Source organism: Ochlerotatus camptorhynchus, unplaced genomic scaffold, assembly GCF_037179485.1.
Source record: "Ochlerotatus camptorhynchus isolate MF236.1 unplaced genomic scaffold, CSIRO-AGI_Acam_v1.1 ptg000108l, whole genome shotgun sequence".
In the NCBI taxonomy this organism is placed as follows: domain Eukaryota; kingdom Metazoa; phylum Arthropoda; class Insecta; order Diptera; family Culicidae; genus Ochlerotatus; species Ochlerotatus camptorhynchus.
In genome coordinates this window covers 393,962-418,467 of record NW_027040598.1, presented here as the reverse complement: position 1 = coordinate 418,467, position 24,506 = coordinate 393,962, and the positions used below count along the sequence as shown (strand labels likewise).

Below are 24,506 nucleotides of genomic sequence, written 5' to 3'. Positions count from 1 at the left end.
CATAAAAGAAATTTTTATTATACGAAATCGTTCATATCAGCGAAATATGATATCAAATTCATATTCAGCGACCCAAAATTAAGTACAAATAAGTAATTCCACTGAACACAGCTGATTCTGAACAGTTAAAAGTTGTATATGTTATCACTTTCACAAAATTGTATATTTCGAGTGAAAGAATGCATCGTTTGTTAGAGAAAACGTTGCAAAACTACTGTATAATACTACTTAATGAAATACTAAACAACGAAAGCAACGAGAGCAACGAAAATTTAAATACACCCCTCAAAAACATTGCAAACTTAATCGGGATGTGTTAATGTATTTTCCAACATGAATTGAAACATACATTAATAAAACAAGTTTACGGTTGTGGAACCGAAAGCTCGAAATGCAGAAGGTTGACAGCATTTTCCCTTCTTGGAAAGCATTTCGTTCTTGTTTTTCAGATGATCTTGTTTCCAAGAAAAACGTTGGTTTAACTGTGAGGGACCATCCATAAATGAAATGGACGTTCCTTTAATTTGAATGAAATAAAAAAAAAATAACTATCAATTCAATATACCTACCCTTTTTAAAAAGGCAATAATTTTTCGATGTGTAATCGAACCCACAGCCTGCGGCACGATACGCCGCGCCTTTACTGCCGATGCTATCGGATTCCATTCTTACATAAGCAACGAACAGATCCTCTGCTCCTGACCAGTCGATTTTCAACGGCGATCCCACCAAGCAGTAAGTACATAGTAGCGAACAGTGAGCAGCTCTACATGGGCAAAATAAACGAGAGTCCTGTTGCGTGCCACAGCCAGTTACAAACGGAAACAAACAGCCACAGACTGCATGACTGGGACGACCTTACCCTGCGTGTATAAAAGCAATCGTCGACCCGGGTTTATCAATCAATCGGGATCGAACGCTCAACAAGGAAGGCACTACCCAACAAACAAACCAAGACACAGTCGCTCTCATAGCGGTGGCAGAGTGATCCAGTTGAAGGTTAACAATTACATTATCAAGCTCTCGGGGCTCTACCTAGTGTCTAGTTATAGCAAAAGTGATAAGAAGACGGCATATTTTCAAAAAAAAAAAAGTGAATCAGGTGACCCACACTTGGTGGAGGTGAAAGTGTCATCGGAGTTAAAAATTAACGCCGGCTTTATTCACGGTCTACTTGGAAAGGACCAAGCAACATTGTACACTGGAGTCGCTTTTTACGCGGGTGATACGTCCCGCGTAAAAAAAAACCGCGTAAAAAAAAACCGCGTAAAAAAAAACCGCGTAAATTCCGGAATCCGCGTAAAAAAAAACCGCGTAAATTCCGAAATCCGCGTAAAAAAAAAACCGAGTAAAAAAAGACCGTGTAAGAAAAAATCGCGTAAAAAGCGATATACCGCGTAAATTCTGAAATCCGCGTAAAAAAAAAACCAAAATCCGCGTAAAAAAAAACCGCGTAAATTCCGAAATCCGCGTAAAAAAAAACCGCGTAAAAAAAAACCGTGTAAAAAAAAACCGCGTAAAAAGCGACTCCAGTGTACATAGCAAGTTGCCTCTCTTCTATCGCGTGTTCCATCCTTTTCTTTGTTTTCATTCAATCAACAGAAAGGACTTTCTGTTGTTCAGACTGGTTCAAAACTGAGGGAATGTTTTGAAAATGTGTCGAAAGTGTTTATCAGTTTACGATTAGAAAATTCAAACATCTGTAAGCCCAGAAAATGTTTTGAACCAGTCTAAAGTGAGTGTGTCGTTGGGCAAGACATTACATATTTATTCTAAAAAAAACGCGTTAGTGGTCTCTGGCACGGATTCTTCGTTCTTGCCTAGGCAAAAAACTTACAAACTCGCCACCCACCCCTGTCACTTGCGTGACGACGGTTGTTGGTGGGAAACTTGAAACCTCTTCATTCTCACAGTGTACAACATGCTTGAACTACATAAAATCCTCACGTTGTAACTAGGAACACAAAGGGGATAAAGAGTGTACAAACAAAGTTCTGGTGCTTGACGCGAATAATCCATTTTTCAGGCCGGTTGAAGGGAACACTATCCGTGACTCCAGCCAAGCAGGTTAGTCGCTCGGTCACAGTGTAAACAGCAGCAGCAGCAGCAGCAACTTCTTGGTGCGGTAATCGATTCTTTTCGTCGGTGCTGAGTGGTATCATTTTCGCGGCAAAATAATGCAGCTTGTGGGACTGCTGGTAGCGTTGATACTGGCCCTCTGCTCCCTCGGAACGGTCCGGTGTTGGCCAGTCTCCAATCCCGAGGTGGTCGACAGCCTGATCTTCTCCAATCCGGAAGTGGTAAGATATAGACTAAATATAAATCCATAGCAAAACGATATAGTGATTTTTAGAATTTCGTAAAAATTGGTAGTTTTGTTCCTACTGCAAACAGAGAGTAGCAATTTCAAATTTGTATGTTTTGTGGAAGCTGACATTTGTGCCTTTGAAGTTTCACGCTAAGGCTTCCTTAGAGTATCACCTTAACGCAAAATATTAGCGTATTTTTTTAAGGCTGACCATTTCCATGTTAGGGTGGTCCAATTATCATTTTTTTTATTAAAAATTAAATTTTTCAAAAATTTATTACTTTTGAACCACTGGACCGATTGTAAAGATCAAAATATCAAATGAAAGCTAATTAACAATAATGATATTAAAAAATTAAGGTTTCGAATTCAAAAGCATATTTTTTATTGTTTGTTTATTTGTAGAGGTCGCAATATGTTTTTATAATTTTTCTTAAAAATCCATTGATTTATAGCGACTGTAACATTAGACTGATGCAAAATTTGAAATTTTCGCTCCACAGTGCTTAAACGGTTTCAAATTGGGTCCTGCTTAGCCTCCCAAAATTTGAATTACTTTAGTAAGAAACTGACTTGGCACCAACCATTTCAAGTTTATATGGGAATTACTATGGGAAAACTTATGTTTTTGTTCATATCTATCTGACAATTCACCACATCGCTATACTTTTAAAAATGATAGCTGTAATTGTAGAAAATTTTCTCAGCTACAACTTTGTTGAAAACTTCTTTTCAATCAAATGTAAGGAACAAAAGTTATTAATCATTCAAGTCACTGATGTCTTATAATTATGCTCATTCAACTGTTCAGCAGGCAACATTGGTGTTTCTGGTGCAAAGAATAGAGCACACATATCAAGTCTACTATGTCACACTGCAAAATACAGTGTTGCCCACAGAACAGCTGCTTGATCATGTCATAAGATTATCAATCTCTTAAACAATTAATAACTATTTAACTTGACGTTTGACTGAAAAACTATTTTCAGCAAAGTTGTAGCTTAGAAAATTTCTCGTAAGAATAATTATAGAAATTTTCGAAAAAAGCACTATGAAAAATTGGTAGAAGACAATGAACAAAAAGTTTGGTTTTCCCATAGTAATGTTCATATAAACTTCGAATAGTTTGTGCCAAACTGCCAAAGTTTCTTACCAAATGAGTTAAAATTTTGGGAGGCTAATCAGGACCTGATTTGAAACCGTTTGAGCACTGTGGAGCGAAAATTTCAAATTTAGCATCAGTGTACTGTAACATGGTCACGACGCATGGTAGTCTAGTTGCATAGGAGTATTGTGCAAAAACCCAAAACATGAAAACTTTTAAAAAATATCGCTCAAAAACGAAAAAAAAAACATCACAGATTTTTTGATACGTTGAGTTAAATAGCTTAAATTTTCAAGGAAAAATATATAAACACATTGCACCCTCTGTCTACAAACCATGAAAACCATAAAAAAAAAACAAATGCAATCAATGGTTTTCAATACAAAATCCAATTTTTTTAATATCATTATATTTTTCCTAAAAATAGGGGAAATGCAGGTAATGTCGGCCTAAGTGTCCCTAATTTGGGCCCATACATAATTTCAGCAATCGACTAAATTTTCAATAGCAACCAAAAATATCCATTAGTAACGTTCCAATAACGCGTTCATCTAGATAAAATTAATAAATAGCAGATTTTTAGCGATGGGCTCAATTTTAGATCCATAGGTCTACATTAGAGACATTTCCCCTACCTTTCATTTTATGAAGTAATGAAATTGAGTTGTTAGCGCAATACTTAAATAAAACACCAAAAAAGATTATCTTCCATTCTCAATTCTTAATCAATTTTGGTATCTATGACAGATACGTATTACGTCGAAATACGTATCTGTTATAGATACCAAAATTAATTAAGTGGAATTAAATGGAAGACCTTTTTTGCTGTTTTATTTCTTTTGATAATTTGATGTTTGAAATCGGCCCAGTGGTTCAAAAGATATGAATTTTTGAAAAAAAAATAGCCCTAACATGGAAATGGTCACCCTAATGATAAAATTAAAAAAAATACGGGTCTAATATTTCGCGATAAGGAACAAAACTACCAATCGTTTTCGAAATTCTGAGAACCACTATATTGTTTTGCTATGGAATGGGTGTATATAGATAGCCGTGAGAGTTTCAGAAAATAGAATTAGGTGCGGACGGATCAAGGCATGGCACGACTCACGAGATACAACAACACACTATTCTAGTTTGGTTTTAGTTGTTATGCAAATGAAAGTCGGAACTCTGGTTACTATTTACGTTCAAGAGCGGTTGTTATTTCGGTGGCTATTTTTCGTGCAGGCGATATGATCATAATCTTGGAATATTTAGCGGTTGGCTTTACACTGAAAATAGTTTTCATGTAGTTGCCATTGGAAATGCACATGATTTTCATCCATAATCAAATTCAATGGAATTCATCTGAATTTCACATCAAATTTATGCGATCACATTAACTTTATGTGATTTTTCACATGAATTCCATCGGCCTCATAATATTCATGTGATTTTGTGATGCGATTTGCTGCTATGTGATCATAGGAAAGCTATGTGAAATTCACATGGATTTCATCCATTAGATATGTGATAAATTTTTTGAGTGTAGTCCCGTTCATCAAACTCATGTTTACGTCAGCCTGATGATTTATTGTAGCAAAATGACTTTTCTCAATTCTAGGACAATGAATAAACAACATTGAAGAATGAAGTGTAAAGAATAGACAACGAGGTATTAGGAAGATATTATTGATAAGGGTGATGATTGCAATTTTGACTTGGTAATTTTTTGCAGCAATCACGTAAACGAGTTTTGGAATTTTAGGTTGTAGGGGAAATACAGGTAATGTTGGCCTAAGTGTCCTTAATTTGGGCCCATACATAAATTCAGCAATTTACTAAATTTTCAATAGCGACCAAAAATATCGATCATCGAAATTAGCGATTGGCCCAATCTTAGATACATAGGTCAACATTAGAGCCATTTCTATATCTTAGAACACCTCAGCATTATGACCTTAGAACACAGCATTATGATCTTAATATCGAAATATGATATGCATTAGCATGATATAAGAGGTAAAATATAAAGAAATCACATCTGAAATTTGTCAGTTTTCACTCGGCTGTCGACAGAAGCAGGCCACTCTCGATGTGTGCCACGCGATCGTCGGTTTTCTCGGCAGCGACCATTGTGTGGTCCTCTTAATTGTTCTTCATCAGCAGTTCTTTCGGTCGATGCGTCGTCGACTTTGGAAAGCAACCGTATAGTGATGAGTGTGTGAGTGCTGACCACGTTTTGCGTCCATTGCTGCAATGGAAGCGCTCTGACCCTCGTTGGCGTAACTGCCATACAATGAAACCACTGGAAGCGGCTCCAGTTCTGATGGAGGAGGAGGCTTTTTGAATAGCGGAAGATAAAGTGTTTATTGTGTTGTACCTTTTGACTATAGTTTTAAGATGTATTGTATAGTGACCAAGAATCCTCGGCTCTGTAAAGTTAATTCGGTTGAGCCTTATCAAATAAATTAATAAACAACGATCTGAAATTTGTGCCTGGCAAATCGTTCCAACAGCAAATTAAGCAATTACGGTATCAAATTAATAACAAAGTACTAAAGTTTAGATATTTGTTTGATATTCAAATATCAGCATATGTTTTAAAATGTTATTCGGCAAGCTATGTTTTGATATTATTTCTCGATATTTTACCTGTTTTAATTCATATCAACTTTACACAGTTCGAAAAAGTAATGTACATTTCTGTTCAATATGATGCACATAAATGGAGGGTCACATATCATATACGTTTACATTATAGAGGGTGCGTGACGAATTTTTGCAGTAAATGGCATATTTGAGAAAAAATACACCAGTTACTAATTCTAGCAATGAATTTTGTGCGATTTATTTTCTTTCGCAACATATGGAAATTGAAAGTAAATTTATTCAAAAAAATTGCCTTCCCTTTCGACGACTGTAGTTAGACGCTTCCGGAAACTGCAGTATGCACGTTTTAAAATGTTTCGATCCATAGATGTCATCACTGCCTTGATTTTTGCTTTTAGCGACTTAAGTGTGGTGTGAGGGGTTCTATTGGTATCCCGTTGGACGACACCCTATACAAAATAATCCAACGGATTGATATCGGGACTGCTTGGGGACCAAATTTCTTCCTCCCAAATTTACGAAATATTTTCCGTACGCCATTTCTGTGCTTTATTAGCAGTATGAGCAGGTGCTCCGTCTTATCACTTTCCCAAGCCTTTTTTAATATTATACACTGTTCTTTCAGACACATTTACCGACCGAATTATTTCTTTCATGCATACTCCGGCGCGCAACAAAGCGACAATGGCTGACAGATTGCTCTCTTGTTTCGACATCTTTACGTTTACTCAACATTGTTTGTTTAAATCTTACACCTAACAGTATAAGCTATCCAGTGCTGCCAAATATATCTAAATCATGATGCACAAGCATGAGAAATTACTATTTGAAATTTACTGCAAAAATTCGTCACGCACCCTGTATATCATGTAAAGTTCTGACACATTTCATGCAATGTAGCAAATATTGTATACAAAAGCTCATCTTTGTAAACAACATTGTATGCAAGTTGCTCGGTTGCGTGAAATGCAATACAAGTCCACGTGAATGAATGTTTACATCACAATTAAAATTCAGAATTTTTATCTGTGTAGATATCAATAGTAAAAATTCTACCCGACAAGATCTCTGAACTTATCGTCGGAAGTTCTCTAAACTTTTCGACGGAAGTTCGCTGAACTTCTGGTTGGATCTTCAAAGAAGTTTAATGAAGTTTTGCGAACGTCAGGGCAATTGAATGAAGTTCAGTGAATTTTTCGCCAAAAGTTCTGGGAACTTTTCGTCTGAAGTTCTGGGAACTTTTCGTTGGAAGTTCAATAAACATCTCGTCAGGCATTCCTTGAACTTGTCGTTGAAAGATATCTTAACTTCTCGACGGAAATACTCTGAATTTCTTGTCGGAACTTCAGGGATCTTTAATGAAGTTCTGTGAAATTTTCTCCTAAAGTTTTGTGAACTTCTTATCGGAAGTTCTCTTAACTGCTCGTCGGAAGATCTTTGAACTGCTCGTCAGAAGTACAGTGAACTTCTTGTTGGAATGCTTGTGGAACAGTGGTGGATAAAAGGGTGAACAAAGAGGTGAACGCCTAAGCTTTTTCAAGTTTATATCGCTGTGAAGCAACTGACAATGATAACGGAATTTATATCTGTAAATGTAACCTGTTTATTTTATTTTGATTAAGATTATATACTTAATTATATTAAGCATGAGCATTGGCAACCATGCATTTCAGTAGTTGTGCTACTCCTTGGTTGACCAGATTCAGCGAAATTTGCACAAAGAACCATATGAATGGGGATTGGGACTAGCAATCCATTCTTAGTGTACAAAATCCGGAGATTCTATTTTTTTAGTTCAATAACGGCGCCGGCCACGTCCTTACGGTCATCGCACAGTGGGACCATTCTGAAAAAAAGACGGTCAATACCTTTTTCTCCCCTTTATCGTCGTTTTAAAGACTTGGTGTCTTGGAAGAAGTTTCTCGTAATAATGGTCCGAGTCTTTTGAAATAATTACCTAAATATTTATTAAGCTGGTATTACACTTGCAAAAACTATTTTTTTACTGGTTCGAGATAATAGCTTTATGTCTTCAGAAATGTTGTAGAAAAACAAATTTTATGAAACTTTGCTCAAGGCACCAAGCTTCTATATCTTTATCTTTACAAGATTTAAGTGAATTCTTGACAGGAGCACCTTAACATCGCTTTTTTGACAATTTTTGTATTATAATCTCAAATAAACGGGGTGATATGTTCTACAAAGTTTTCAATATTCTCAAAATACACAATGTTGCACAAGACCGAGTATACTTCTGCATCTCCACGGTTGTCACGAGAAGGACGTTTTTGTTGGTGGGAAGGGTAAATTAGATCTGGATTCACATTGGAAAGTGATGCGATATTTTAAAACCTGTTAAGCAAATGACGCGACCCTATCAACTCAGTAATGTAAAGAGGCTTGGGTTTTAACCCACGATCTTCTGCTCAGTAAGCAAAAACGATAGCTCTAAGGCCACCGTGAATAAATTGGGGAGAATGGAGGATACACCATCGAATATCAAAATTCAACTCACGTAACACTGCAGGTTAATCGATGTGAGATTGAACAACAACCGATATGAAAGAAGTCTTAGTGACATTCCTACGAACCTCCAGAAGGTCAAGGACAATTAGTTTACAACGATCTTCATATCTAGGGAGATTATATGGATCATTGCCGAAGAGCAAAGCGAATAAACTTATGTTGGATAGCTTGCTGTATGCTGTTCTGCTAGTAAGGAGCCCAGACCACAACTGCATTATACAATGTAGAGCGAACTAAGGAACAATACAGGGTCTTTAAACACTGAATAGCCGAGATTTATTTTGCTGCATGCATTTAACAATTTTGGAGGTTATATATCCTAAATGATCTTTAAAACTAAGATTCGAATAAAAGAGAACACCCAAATCATTAACTGTAGATTCTCTTTGAAGAGATGTTCCGATGTTCTAAAGCTTTTTCATACCCTTCAAGCGTTAGTTAAAGTTAAATTTTATAGTTTTTGTCAAATAAATATAATATAATATAATATAATAAATAAATATAAATAAATAGACCAATATTAAATTGATATTTTCGAAATGAAGAACATGAATTTTGCACTCTTTTAAAGGGTGTCCACCAGAGCACAGAATTATTGACTGTTTAGGCTGAGTGTGATTTGTTGTGTTTGCATAATGTTGCATAATGGAATGAAATTAATTATCTTCCCTATAGTAGTCTGATATGGCAAACTGTCTGCATAGTAGAGATTATCCTTCCTGTGTTCACGGTCTCAATTTCCTCAATCTCTGAATGATATTTCGCACATAGACTCGTTTCCGATAGATAAATATCAATCGATAGAACCGAGATGAGCACCGTTAATTAACTTCGACTATGGTAAAGTACTCGTACTGTTCACTGTTACAAGTATCTACATCGATACGTTATCCTACCTATTCATCTGCTAGTGGTTCTTATGAATAGACGTACAAGTGGCGATTGTGGATATGCATTCATTTTACCGAGTGCTAGGTACGTAGCTAGTGCAAAGGGCGCCGCATATTAAAAGTAACACCATACACCGCCGCCTTCCAGTTGGCGGAAATGAAGCGAAACAAAGCAAGAATGTATTCGCAATGTATAGTGCTGTTCGATATAATAGCAGCGGATGCCGATTTTCATACAAAATGGTGAACTTCGTTGTCTTAGGATAAATTTAGCTGAAACCTCTGTCACAATTACAACATTCAATTTTACGATTACAAAATTCCAATTTTTTGGAAGCACCTGCCGGAAAGAGGGATACTAGGTAAAATTGATCGAAGTAATAGCAGGTTTAATAATTTGCATTTAGGCTCAATTTTGAGATTTTAAATTTTACATTTTTCAAAATTCAAACAATCCCCACCCAAATCTAGATAATTTTTTTTTTAATATTTGCCGTCATACATTTTCAAATTAAATACTACTATTATTTCGAACAATTTTACATAGTATCGCACTTTCCGGCAGGTGCTTCCAAAAATTTGCTGTTTTGTAATCGTAAAATTAAACATATTTGTAGTTCTGTGGCGAACGTTTCAGCTCAATTGATCTTAAGAGAACAAAGTCACAACATGTCAACTGTTGTCAATTTTGTATGAAAATCGGCATGCGCTGCTATTATATCGAACAGCACTGTCGGTTTGGTGTTGAAGCATTGTACAGCGGTACAACTTCCCCTTTCCTTGCGATGATTTACGACTTAGCCCACTTTGAATGTGGGTGGCAGTTACTAAGCTTTCAAGCTGTTAATGTGACTGGAAAAGGTTGAGTCATAAATGTGCGAATTATAGTTGCACATTCAAATGTGATGCTTATTTTTTTAACACTTGTGAAAGAACGTTTGCTGGTCTGGAAAAGAGAATAATCAGAAGAAAAAAACTTAAGGATATATAAGGCTATACAATATTGGACTTAAAGCACCACTAAATATTCCGTCAAAGAATAATAAACTAGTATAGATATTCTTAGCCAGTCTAGTCAGTCAAATAGATTGGAACGAGAAAAGAATGATCAGTTTTTTGCGTTGTGTTGCATTGCGATTGTAACGGAGTAATTTGTAGATTGCATACTGGCAACTGTCATGTATATACTCTAATACCCCGTTCACATTACAGCCTATATCACGTAATATAGGCTGTCTTGCAATCAGCACTCCTACATAGGATTTCCAGTGAAAACTAGATGTATGAGTGCTCATTGCAAGACAGCGTATATCACGTGATATACGCTGTAATGTGAACGGGGTATTATACCTTCTTATTCTGATTGCTTAATACCCCGTTCACATTACAGCCCATATCACGTAATACAGGCTGTCTTGCAATGAGCACTCATACATAGGATTTCCAGTGAAAACTAGATGTATGAGTGCTAGACATCGTATATCACGTGATATAGGCTGTAATGTGAACGGGGTATAAGGAAAACTATTTGGAAGTGAATAATTCTCCAATCAAAGTTCAGAACACGAAATGCATTAGGTAGGAGATGGGTCAGGATCAAGGAATCAAAAATATCTCCAAATGACAAAATGACAAGCGATCAACGAACCGAATAATAACGCTATGTCAGAAGTGGAAAGCAATAATGATATAATCTTCTTTTCTCTTTTTCATGACAAGCAGTCCGTGCGACACAACTCACTCGAAGCGGTAGAAGGAAACGAGCAAAATGGTTGTCAAGCTGCTTCACGAAGCAAAGCCGAAGATGATACACGTGTGTTAATGGGAATATTTTTGTTATGTCTTTTCTCTATTCATATCAAGCTATGTCCTCATCCGTGTATATTGCAACAAAGCAGGCAAGCAATATATCATTATCCTTCTACCGCTCGGATCGAGCTATGTTACAGAGCGAGTTTGTCATGGTAGTCGTAGCAACCATTTTGTCTGTATCGTTGGTTGCTTTGTGTGTTTGGATTCGCTGGTCAGGATTGTTTTTTTTTAGCTTGGGGGTAAGCCCACGAGCTGGCGAAGCTCCTCAATTTAAAGTCCAATCCTGTTTAAAATAATACTAAACAAACAAAAAGAAAGGGTCTTACCCGAATGATCCAATTTACTCCAGCCATGTGTGGTAAAAACTCTTGAAATGATATGCACTTTGGGTGAACATTTGGCCAATTCTGAGGACTACTCCAACGACGGTCGATAGTCGTGAAGATTAATTCACACCTGCGACGATTTATCCTTCAGTTAAACAAAAACTATTTGAAGAAGCTCGACTGTTAAAAATAAGCAGAGTGATGATTTAGAGATTAAGCTATCCCACCAACGTCAAGGTGCAAAAACTTGCCATGGGGAGGGGATTCCTTGGAAGGATTCCTAGGGGCATCCCACTCTAAACTTTATATTACTCGCGTTATACTCAGAAAGTTCTTACAAATACCTAATAGCGAATTCGTTTATTATCGGGGTTGGAAGCAGTTCCAACCCAGTGCGAAACCGAACTTTTTGTCAGTGCGAACCTCAACCTGAGCTAGGTTTTAAAAACAAACGAGCAAACTGACGTTTGTCAGAAAACAAGCAGACCCAATCTTGATACCCGATCCAGGTTGGAACTGAATAATAAACGAAGTCGCTATAAGATACCTGGCAATACTTAAAAATACTTAACTTATATTTTGCATTAGGTTGTTACCACCGTTGCTAAACACATTTTAGTTGTTTATTTATCGGATGTCGTCAAGGATTTTGTGTGAATATTTGAAAACTGCAGTGTTAATATTTTAATTTAATAGCTATTATAAATGTTTCTTTTTGTTTTGTAGGCATCAATGTATGGTATTCGAATAAGAGAAGATCATTGCAAAAATGATTCACCTATAAATTAAAGTGGAGAAAAATCGTCAACGGTGGAAAAATAGCGGCTGATTATTTCTACAATTTAGAAACAAATTGCATTTAGCTTGATCCAATCGACATGTTACAGGAAGAAGTCAGATTGACAATCATGGAACCCTTCCCCTCGTTGTTCGTTTGGTTTTATCGACCGTTATGATTTGGCCATGTAACACTAAATTAAGGGACTTATTACACTTTTGTCACTTGTCGTCACGGTGAAGTGATTCCCATTTGATTTGTAAGGCAATCACGGTTCTTATTATGAGTATCACTCCCTTATCACCGAGTAGTGACACCCGTAATAAGGCCATAAGACTCTTAGGACTATCGAATCTGAACAAGAAGTTGTGAAGGTTTTCCACACCATTCGCGTACTTGTTGCCGAACTTGTGGCATCTTGTAGCTTCCCACCGAACGTGTTTATTCTGCCGTAAAGTGCCATAATTCTGCGCAGGCCTAATTCCGCGCTGTTTTTAAAATTTCTAAAATAATTGGAAGTTGTTTATCATTTAAACATATGTAGTAAACATGTTGTAAATATGAACTAAATTTCCTCGGATTTGGAACCGTCAATTCTCATGTTAGGATAGAGAACTACTTCGGCCTAAGCGCCCAATTTGGGCCTATCAAGCAGAAAACATCAAATAAATCCATGATTTCGGCGTTAACAGGTAAATACGATACTTTAGTTCAAATGCTACTGAACGAAGTCAATAAGAACGCCTGATATGAATGTTTGCACCCAAAATTCTCCAATACAAATAAAGCTCTCCGACCAAAACAATGTTTAACTTCATCAGATAGGCCGAAGTGAATTCATTGGCGTTTCAATGCGTTAGAGTTTAGAATCCGTTGGCCGAGTTTGGCGTCAAGAAAAAGTGTTACACTTCTAACAATATCTCAATAAGAGAAACTTATCAAATCTTACGGTACGTCAGTCAGTAGGATTTTACTGGGTTTTTTAATTACGGCACTGTTCGGTAAAAATTTAAAAAGCTGTGGAAAATTCAGAAGTGAGAAAAAAGTTTCCAAACTTAGTTCCGTTAACCCCATTTAATGATAGTAAATAAAATTTGTCGATTTAGTTGAGTGACGGATAACGGTCATTTGAATTTTAACCGACTTTTTCAGCAATTCAAAAACCCAGTAAAAAACTACTGACTCCTGTAAAATAATCTAAGTGTGTACGGAAAGGTAAATAAATTTGGAAGCCATCAGTAATAATAACATTCCGTTTGGTGCTACGCTAGATTAAGAAAGACTAAGTGCGGGTTTTGCTTAATAGGCCGAAAAATGGGTAGTTAACCCTAAACCATTATTAGAGCTGGACATGATTGATAAGTCATATCTGCAATGTGCCATTTTTTCATTGATTCTATCAGCTAACAGCAACGATTGTAAAACTTAATTTTAATCAATTTAATTTAACACATGACATGTGAATAAATAAGTATCGATTGTTCAAACTTTTAAATACAAACAACCAACCAATTAACTTCTTTTACGTGTCGCGTTCTGGAACGATTAAGCTGTATAAGTCTCGCATGAAACGCTTCGATTAAACCGGGATAATCTATTTGTCATTACGGATCAGAATGATAACGATGCTAGTGTTTTTGAAATCCTCAATCACCAGCACCTTAGTGGTTCCAATTAAAAAAAACTGGGAAATTTAAGCTCAAATGAAAACATCGACTACTAGCAAAATGCTAATTAAACTACTTTACCAGTCTAAAATAACTCCGGTTTCCGATGTATGTCCCCCGAGAAGCGTATTGTAATCAGTACAATTTCCTACTGTAAAAGGTTCGCTTCATCGTCGTAGTTCGACAGGCAAATGCGCAGCGTAACCCTGGTATCCTTGACCTTTATAGGCATAGCCAAGAACTTATTCTTCTCCATACTTGCACAGCTTGTGCTAACACTCTTGGTTACATTCTTGGGTCTGCCATGTCAATCAACGGTTCCTTATTTGCTTGGGAATCTGGAACAGCTCTGTAAAGGAGTCCAAATTCATGATAGTGCACTGGCAAAGCTGCTAAAAACTAGAGAGGTTCTAGAACCTCTCTACTCTAAACCATCAGTAATTCGAATAACACACGATTTTTTACACTATTAGATAAGCATAATTGAAATACATATACCAATTATCATTATTTTATTCCAATTAAAATAGATTAAAACAAGAATTAATTTCATTTCATATGTGACGAAAACTATAAAATTGACGGGGCTTTCAACAACAAACAAGAACACTAGAAACCGGTAACTACGATGGAAATTATGCAAGATTAAAAACACTTTAAAATACTTAAGAATACTTATGAGATATTTAAACATTTTTAATGTATGCTAGTACTAAAGTTTAGAGTGGGATGCCCCTAGTAGGATTCCAAAACTCAATGATACAGAGAAACAGCAGCAGGGTCACGGATAAGGTTCGAGTGTTGGAGGAACAATCAGCGGTTCTATGGAAGTGAGTACTCCGTTCCTCAACATCTTCAAAAAATGGTAACAGTTTGCAAAAAAACTCTGATACCTGTGGAACCTGAATGCAAGTATGTAGACTTAGCAGTTCACTGAATTAGTTTTTAAACTTAACAAACTTCCTTTCAAGCTTCCAAACCTAGATCAGAGATTCTTGGACCTCTCGGTACAGGTACAGACGACTTCGTGGCAAGTTGAAAATATTTCGATGATAAGACCAAATAATCTCAACCAGGACCAGAAGCTCTTCGTCATGAAAGACCAGCGGACTAAACGGATTAATTCAGTGGATAAAAATGCGAGAGCTTCGATGGCAGGTTCGGAGAGAACTCAGAGGAATGTCTAAAAATTTGCAAATTCATGTCTGAAGCGCATGTCTGCAAAATTCAGATGACCTTGGATGGTGATCCAAAGAACCTCAAGCACATGTAAAGACCTTCGAGTTCAACTGTAGCTTCTCAACTTGCTCCCGAATATTGCTGAACTAGTTCTCAAAATCCCCTGGAGTTTTCCGTTGCCTTTGAATGGCTGAAACGGTAGATTATACGTATTGACAGTTAACAGAGCTACCGAAAAGTGCAAATTCCAAAGCGAAAATCAAACAAAATTCCATTGCAATCTGTCACAGCTCGGGTGGCCTCTCTATATCTTTAAAAATCTTTGAACTTTTGTGCGAGTTATCTAAAAAATCATAACGTTCTGCGAAGGCATTGGATGGCCGGTGACCGTGCACATCTGGGTAGATGATAGGGGCGTTTTGACACCCGGTGAAGAGCTGGGAATGATTTTTTTTCTATTCCAGATAAACCAAAAATAGCACTCCGAGATCTCTCAACAAGCTTTCCAAGCCCGATTAGTCTGAAAAAATATCTTATTGTTGAAAATCTTAAAAACATAAGTCTAGATAGAGCTGAAATTATGGCGTAACAGCTTTTGTAAACAATGACTTCTCTCGATGATTTCTCGAAAGTCATGGCTCTCACGGGCAAATCGACAACATCATCGACTAGGGAAGACTTCCTCTACCCGATGGATATTAGACTGATGCAAAATTTGACTTTTTCGCTCCACAGTGCTTAAATGGTTTCAAATCGGGTCCTGATTAGCCTCCCAAAGTTACAACTCATTTGGTTAGAAACAGACTTCGCACAAGCCATTTGAAGTTTACTTGTAAATTACTATGGGAAATCTCAACTTTTTGTTCATTGCCTTCTAGTCTAGCCATATTGAGCTGCGAAACAGTTCGATAGCCATTCTTATAGAAAATTTTCTCAGCTATAACTTTGCTGTAGATTGTATATGTAAAACGTGACAGGAAAAAGTTATTTATTATTTAAGAGATTGGTAAACTTATGACATGATCAAGCAGCTGCTGTGTAGGCAACACTGTATTTTGCAGTGTGACATAGTAGCCATGTTTTTTGTGTCCTATTCGACGCCCCAGAAACGCCAATGTTGCCTGCTGAGCAGTTGATTGAGCATGATCATAAGACATCAGCGCATTGAACCATTGATAACTTTCGATCCTTGCATTTAATCAAAATGTGGTCTTGAGCAAAGTTGTACCAAGCGAAAATTTCCTACAAGTACAGTTGAAAGTTTTTGAAGCAGACCGATATGGTGAATTATTAGATAGACATGAACAAAAATCTTGGTTTTACCATAGTAATTCCCATACAAACTTCAAATGGTTTGTGCCATCTCAGTTTCTCACCAAATGGGTTCAAATTTTGAGAGGTTAGTCAGGATCCGATTTGGAATCGTTTAAGTATTGTGGAGCGAAAATTTCAAATTTTGCATCACTCTAATGGATTGGCTGGTTTGTGTCGCCGTGCCTTGAATTCCTAGAAATCAACGAGAGAAGCCATTGGCTATTACGCCCTAATTCTAGCTCTATCTAGAAATGTGTAGGGAAGCTCGTCAACATTTATTCAAGTCAGCGTAAGCTGGAAATCTTTCGCCTGAGACCATTCGGACTAATGACTGGACACCTTAAAATATTTACCCAATAGGATGTCGTCTATCCTCACTGATATTATTTTCCTGAAGGAGGAGATAGTAGCTCAAAGTACTGCCCAGGAGGCAACACACCGAGTTTCTGCTATTCATCACTACGCGACAGCCCATTCGTTTGCATCCATCTCAAACATGCGCATCACTCTCGGATACTTCCTACCTACCGAGCTCATGGAAGAATGGTAGTAAAAGTCGAAAGAAATGTATGAAAATGTTGTTTTGTTGTGTAAAAAGCGGTGGCGGTGGGGGGGGGGGGACACCCCTCACCATCCCTCTCCAAAGGGGGAGTTTGGTAAAGAGAGATGAAAAAACCGATTTGTACCTTCCTTAAAAGTTGTCCTAGCTCGCTATTCTAATATCTATATACAATCTTCACACAGCCGTACTCTAACGGAACTATCAACTCTATGATTTCATCTACTCCATCTATCGTATAAAAATTACCACTACAGTCTGTTATTTGAAATTAGTATCTTCAACTATGTAAATCGTTGACTTCACGTAGAAGTAATACTAAAAACATATCTAGATAGAGCTGGAATAAGGGCGTAACAGCTTTTGTAAACAATGACTATCGATGATTTCTGCGAACTCAAGGCACGCCCACGCAGACCAACATAACCATCGGATAGTGGAAGTCTTTCCCTACCCGATGAGGTTGTTTGTTTGCATGAGCGAGCCTTGAATTTCTAGAAATCATCGATAGAAGTCATTGTTTACAAAAGCTGTTAGGCTCTAATTCCAGCTCTATCTAGATATAGTCAAAGTACTGAAACAGAGCCACCTGTTGCAATACAACACTTCGGATCATGTCCTATTCAGTGGTGCAAAATATCAATAGCAATAGGTACCTACAAAATGCTGAATTTCACCAGCCAGCTGAGATCAGTTTCAGTTCACACTGTTAGAATATCAATATTATTCGCCTCGATGTCATTGCGCAAATGACACTGACATCGTAGAGGGACCACTGATATTCAAAGTTCAGCCGCAAATTTGTCCCGCCAATCGAGTGCCGATATTTAGGAAACTCATCAGTAATATTAAAACAATGCAACGGTTATAGGGTTAGGTTAGGTTACTTTATTAAAGAGACTTTCAGCCTGCAACGGTTATACAAAAAATCGAGATAAAAGTAAAATTTTCAGCTTTTCCCTAGTGATATTCATATGGATAGTAAAGTCGAAGCCGTACCGCCTGATATCATGCTTTCAGTGTCGGAAGTGAAATTCAGTGCTAGACATTGTTAACAGCGCGCATCACTGATCCTATAACCGCAAACATTTGCTTGCCGATTGATTCATTGAACGACCTTTATTCGCTCAATTTGATACGCTCTTATCACCTACCGCACGTCATCAATTTTGTAATACTTTATTTCGCTTCGATCTTGACGTAAAAATATGCAACACCCGTTGCACCTCCCCTCGATACAGGACGAAAATCTGACGACAACTGTTCCCGACAGACGAAGATAAATGCCATCATCGCCGCATAAAAGCAAATGAAGACCCTGCCATTGGCAGACAGATCTCGTCAACTAACGCATAATTTCATCTCTCTTCTCTTCAACCCACCTTGTAGGCATCCCAGTCGATGCGGGAGATTCCCCAGTGGCACTGTTTGCGGTACTTCAAACATGATATCCACCTGATGCGCCGCTGTCGCAACTACCGGTTGCATATGTTGAGGCGGCCGAACGACATGATCTGAGAGGCTGAGGTGATTGGTACTGAAATTACCCGGAGTGAAGGCACTCAACGCAATTTAATTACCAATGCGGAGGAGTCGCAATTATGCCCAAGGTGCGCACTTAATTAAAAAATACGTAACTGTACTTCCTAATATAAGAATAACAAACAAAGGCTCAAGTAGAAGAAGCGTAGGGAATTGTATCATCGTGATAAAGAAAAAGTAGCTGCATTTAGAAGTTAAGGCAATTATCTCTATCATCAATATCATATCATGTCTCACGGCAGAGCAGAAGATTACAAACTTTTGGGGGTATCAATTAAAGTGTAATTATAATTTGTTAGAATCAAGTGGCATTCAAAGTACTCCAGATTTGGCACAACGCAGCGGATCACACGCATAGCTATATTTATATTTGTGTGGAACAATCCACCATCATTGTATTTACTAACAATACATCAAACGACGTATCACGTTAATGCATACTGGCTTCTTCAAGCTGCTATGGTTGTTGTTTAATTTTTGTGATTACTATATATTTATGACTGTTTTGGAAGAGCAAGCATGAGATTATAAATATGACGAAAGGTTGACTGATTATTTAATGAGTATGAAATATCACATCCTCTGACATTGAAGCGAAATTATCGGCATTGGCATAGGGTCAACATTCAATAGAAAACTATATTTATTTAATAAAACAGCAAAACAGGTTATCTTTCATTCAATTCCACTTAATTAATTTTGGTATCCATGACAGATACGTATTTTGACTACAATGTGCAGTCTTCATCAGTGTCATTCCCACTAAAGAACTTATCAAAATCTAACCCCCTTAAGTGCTCATCCCCTAGGTAAAAAAGTCAAGATCACAGGTATAAAAATGATACTACAATGTGTTGAATCGGAACCTATCTAACTAATAAAAACCAAAGATAATCTATACAACTCTCTAATAAGGATAATTATTTATTTATTTATTTATAACTAAACATCAACAGGCGTCATTGACCACAATGATGTAACCTAAACTAAACATGAAAAGTACATAAACTTAACATCAAAAAGTCAATAGTCATCTCGTAAAAGAAAGGAACATTGCTATTGAAACGTATCTGAAAAAAAAAACCGATTGCGCTGAATATGCTATAATTAGTTTGCTGTATGGGCAGGCGCAGGCATTGAATTATTCCGTAGGGCTCTGGGTTGAACATTGATGTCCAACAGGGCAATCGGTGCGTCCTTGCAAAATATCTGCAATGAGCAATGCCCTTACTGTATCTCTTCGGACCGACAGGGGCTCCAGTTGGATCAGTTGATCACATATCAATCCAAGCGGGCCCAGAGCGTGGACCCGCGCATATGCTCGCTACGACTACTTGTTATTAATAGAGATAGGAGTGCCACCTTCTTGGGTATACCATTCCTACTCAGTTAACAAAACTCCAATCAATGCGAACCATGCTCATTAATTATCCACTCCAGGCACCGAGCCTTCGCTCGGACAAGAATGCAGTTATGCAACTTTACGCGTCCTACATGTTAGCCACTCGTCACTAGAACTGCAGCGTTGTTCTGCCGGCCCGAGTGCGGCAAAAGTGAAGCTACCTCCATTGGTAGTGAAAAATGCTCATCGCGGATCTAGCGATGCTGGGCGTTAAAACCGAATACAAGTTCAGGGACCGGTACAAGCTGGCCCCAAGTGCCGTCTATCGGATGACAAGGAAGGACGAAAATGTGAAGCCGGATACGCCTTTTCCTGGTACACTTCCAGAAGGGTACGGTGACGCTCAACGCGCTGAAAGCCATCCGCTCCATCAATTCCCTCATCGTCCGCTGGGAGCCATACCGTGGCGGCCATCGCGATGTGACTCAGTGCCAACAGTGTCTGAACTTCGGATACGGCACCCGCAACTGCAACATTAAGCCACGCTGCGGCAATTGCGCTCAAGACCACGCCACTTCCGACTGCCCTGCGGATGGAACCGTGGCGTTAAACTGCGCCAACTGTGGTGGTGCTCACCAAGGATCCAACAAGCAGTGCCCTAAACGCGAGGATTTCAAGCGTACCGAAAACAGGCGTCCACCAACAATCAACCAGCACGAAGGAAGGATAAGGCCCCGGCTTTCAGGGCGGAGGACTTTCCGTCTCTTCATGGACAAGCGAATTCAAGGGTGCGATCCACCCCCTCAAGAAACGGCTGGATTTTCTGCTGGACAAAGCTCTCCTTTCTCCCCCTGGATTCTGGAGACAACCAACAGCTCAACCAAATAATCCCGATCTGTTCTCAGCGGATGAACTGATGGAAATCTTCGTCAACATGTCCGGTGCTCTTCGTAAGTGCCACAATAAGCCCGAACAGATCCAAGCGCTCGGTAAGTTCATCATCCAGTATTGTGTCTAAACCGCTAGCCATCGCTACCTGGAACGCTTGCTCTGTAAGAGCTAAGCAGATTGAGCTTGCCGACTTCCTCCGCAAGCATAGCATCGACGTGGGTATTCTAACCGAGACCCACCTAAAGTCCAGTGACAGCTTCTGGTTGCCTGACCACAACATTATCCGGCTTGATCGTACCACCTCCAGGGGGGGGGGGGGGTGTAGCGGTCATCGCCAGAAAGGGAGTCAAATTCTGCACTCTGCTCCACATCCGCACTTCTATCACCGACGAATCGACATGCCTCTGGAGCGTTTCGTTTGTCCGCAATTCGATTTGTCAAATGAGCGATTCGATCTGTCAAACGGGCGACCAGATCTGTCAAACAAGGTAAGACGCAAACCAAGACAATATAAATTTCACGTGTGTTCATTTCCTTGCTCACGTCGGTTCGTCGGAGCTTCTATCATCGAGGCCGTTAGTGTGGAGGTGGAATCACCAACTGGAAACGTCCGGTTTATCGCTGTTTAATGCCTACGCCAGTGTATCGCAAGCAACGGACTAACCGCCATCCCGATTCATCGTGGGGGGCGACCTGAATGCTCGCCATGAAGTTTGGAGGAACTACCAGCGGAACCGGAACGATGGAAGGACTCCAACAGGCCATATCCGTGGCTGACGAGGCGTGTGTTCGACAAGTTCCTGTGAGGGGTAAGTTTGTTGCTATTGATTCCCACACCCAATTACTGATTCGGTTGAGAAAAGTTCGTAGACGCCAGTTTCAGGGGACTGGAGATCTGGGCAAAAAACGTGAAAGGGCCGATTTGAACAGGCAGATTGCTTCCAGAATGGACTCACTCCGAACGAAAATTTCGGGCGTGTTGTCCAGAATCTGGACGACCGCTCAAGACCATTCTAGAAGGTAGCCAAGGTTCTGAAAACTCATCCCAAACCCGTTCCACCTCAGAGTCGAAAATGATGACGACCCCACAGGAGAAAGCAAATGCGATCGGCAAGCATGTCGCTTCATCACATTTGCTTGCCTCGACTTTCCAAAGTCCGCTCGATGATCAGGTTGCGCAATGCGTTCAAAACCTAGATGCCTCCCCTTGTGTCGTGCCTCCGGTGGATATGAGTACAGTACAACAGATTTGCTCAGCGCTGAAATGCACCAAGAACATGAAGGCTCCCGGGTTTGACGGTATATTAAACTTGATCTTGAAGAGACTCAGCATGAAAGTGCAGTCTCTTCTAACCGCTATCTTCAACAGACGCTTGGAACTGCACTACTTTCCAAGTATCTGGAAGGTATCTAAAATCATACCAATCCGCAAACCCGGAAAGGATCCAACATTGCCTTCAAGCTACAGTTTACAAACCAATCAGCCTCCTTTCAGCGCTGAGCAAATTGTTCGAGAAACTCATTCTCAATCGTTTGCTCAAGTTTGTCGAGGAAAATAACTTTCTCCTTCCGGAAATAATCCCGATCTGTTCTCAGCGGATGAATTGATGGAGATTTTCATCAACATGACCGGTGCTCTACGTACGTGCCGCAATAAGCCCGAACAGATCCAAGTGCTCGGTAAGTTCATCATCCAGTATGGTGTCTAAACCGCTAGCCATCGCTACCTGGAACGCTTGCTCTGTAAGAGCTAAGCAGATTGAGCTTGCCGACTTCCTCCGCAAGCATAGCATCGACGTGGGTCTTCTAACCGAGACCCACCAAAAGTCCAGTGAGAGCTTCTGGTTGCCTGACCACAACATTATCCGGCTTGATCGCACCAGCTCCTTGTAGCGGTCATCGTCAGAAAGGGAGTCAAATTCTGCACTCTGCCCCACATCCGCACTTCTATTTCGTCGGTGCTTCTATCATCGAGGCCGTTAGTGTGGAGGTGGAATCACCAACTGGAAACGTCCGGTTTATCGCTGTTTGCTGCCTACGCCAGTGTACCGCAAGCAACGGACTGACCGCCATCCCGATTCATCGTTGGGGGCGACCTGAATGCCCGCCATGAAGTTTGGAGGAACTACCAGCGGAACCGGAACGTTGGAAGGACTCCAACAGGCCATATCCGTGGCTGACGAGGCGTGTGTTCGACAAGTTCCTGTGAGGGGTAAGTTTGTTGCTATTGATTCCCACATCCAATTACTGATTCGGTTGAGAAATGTTCGTAAACGCCAGTTTCAGAGGACTGGAGATCTGGGCAAAAAACGTGAAATGGCCGATTTGAACAGGCAGATTGCTTCCAGAATGAACTGACTCCGAAATGAAAATTTCGGGCGTGTTGTCCAGAATCTGGACGACCGCTCAAGACCATTCTAGAAGGTAGCCAAGGTCCTAAAAACTCATCTTAAACCCGTTCCACCTCAGAGTCGAAAATGATGACGACCCCACAGGAGAAGGCAAATGCGATCGGCAAGCATGTCGCTTCATCACATTTGCTTGCCTCGACTTTCCAAAGTCCGCTCGATGATCAGGTTGCGCAATGCGTTCAAAACCTAGATGCCTCCCCTTGTGTCGTGCCTCCGGTGGATATGATTACAGTACAACAGATTTGCTCAGCGCTGAAATGCACCAAGAACATGAAGGCTCCCGGGTTTGACGGTATATTAAACTTGATCTTGAAGAAACTCAGCATGAAAGTGCAGTCTCTTCTAACCACTATCTTCAACAGACGCTTGGAACTGCACTACTTTCCAAGTATCTGGAAGGTATCTAAAATCATACCAATCCGCAAATCCGGAAAGGATCCAACATTGCCTTCAAGCTACAGTTTACAGACCAATCAGCCTCCTTTCAGCACTGAGCAAATTGTTCGAGAAACTCATTCTCAATCGTTTGCTCAAGTTTGTCGAGGAAAATAACATTCTCCTTCCGGAACAGTTTGGATTCAGAAAGGGGCACTCCACCTATCACCAGCTAGTACGGGTGATGAATAACATCCGAAGTAACAAAACTGTATGCACGACAACAGCCATGGCCTTGCTAGACGTCGAAAAGGCGTTTGACAATGTTTGGAATGACGGACTTGTGTACAAGCTTTGTACCTTCAACTGTGCTTGACATCTGATTAAAATCACCCGTAACTAGCTCCAGCAAAGGTCGTTTAAGGTATCGTTGAATGCATCCAAAACTCAAACGACCATGTTCCTCCATCGGCAATCGCCCAAACTGAAACCGGCTCCATCTTGTACTGTAATCATGGATGGCACAAGGGTTGAGTGGTCCGCCGAAGTAACCTATCTCGGGATGTTGTCTGATGAAAAGCACCTATTCCGCTCGCATGTGGAGAACATTGTAGTCAAGTGTTCCGCCTTGGTCAGGTGTCTGTATCCGCTGATTTGCCGCAGATCCCGCCTCTCAAGGGTGAACAAACTGGCTGTCTACAAACAAATCATATCACCTGCGATCCTCTACGCAGCTCCGGTGTGGGAATCATGTGCACAGCCTCACAGGAACAAAATTCAGGTCGCTCAGAATAGAGTGCTGAGGATGGTTCTTGATCGTCCTTTCGACACTAGAATAACAAATTTACACGAAGAGGCAGGCATTGCCAACATAGATTCCAGAATT

The 24,506-nt window shown here is 39.6% G+C and overlaps 2 protein-coding genes across 2 annotated transcripts in view; one reads left to right on the top strand and one right to left on the bottom strand.

Moving 5' to 3' along the window:
- Positions 1–24,506, bottom strand: part of l(2)05287 (WD repeat-containing protein l(2)05287) — a 50,227-nt gene that overhangs the window by 7,031 nt on the left and 18,690 nt on the right. The gene's annotated exons all lie outside the window — the stretch shown is intronic.
- LOC135699393 (uncharacterized) lies at positions 903–19,131 on the top strand. The gene is made up of 3 exons (XM_065219638.1): positions 903–999; positions 2,027–2,300; positions 18,449–19,131. The coding sequence occupies exons 2-3, from the start codon at positions 2,178–2,180 to the stop codon at positions 18,575–18,577; spliced, it is 252 nt and encodes an 83-aa protein (XP_065075710.1). The 5' UTR covers positions 903–999; positions 2,027–2,177; the 3' UTR covers positions 18,578–19,131.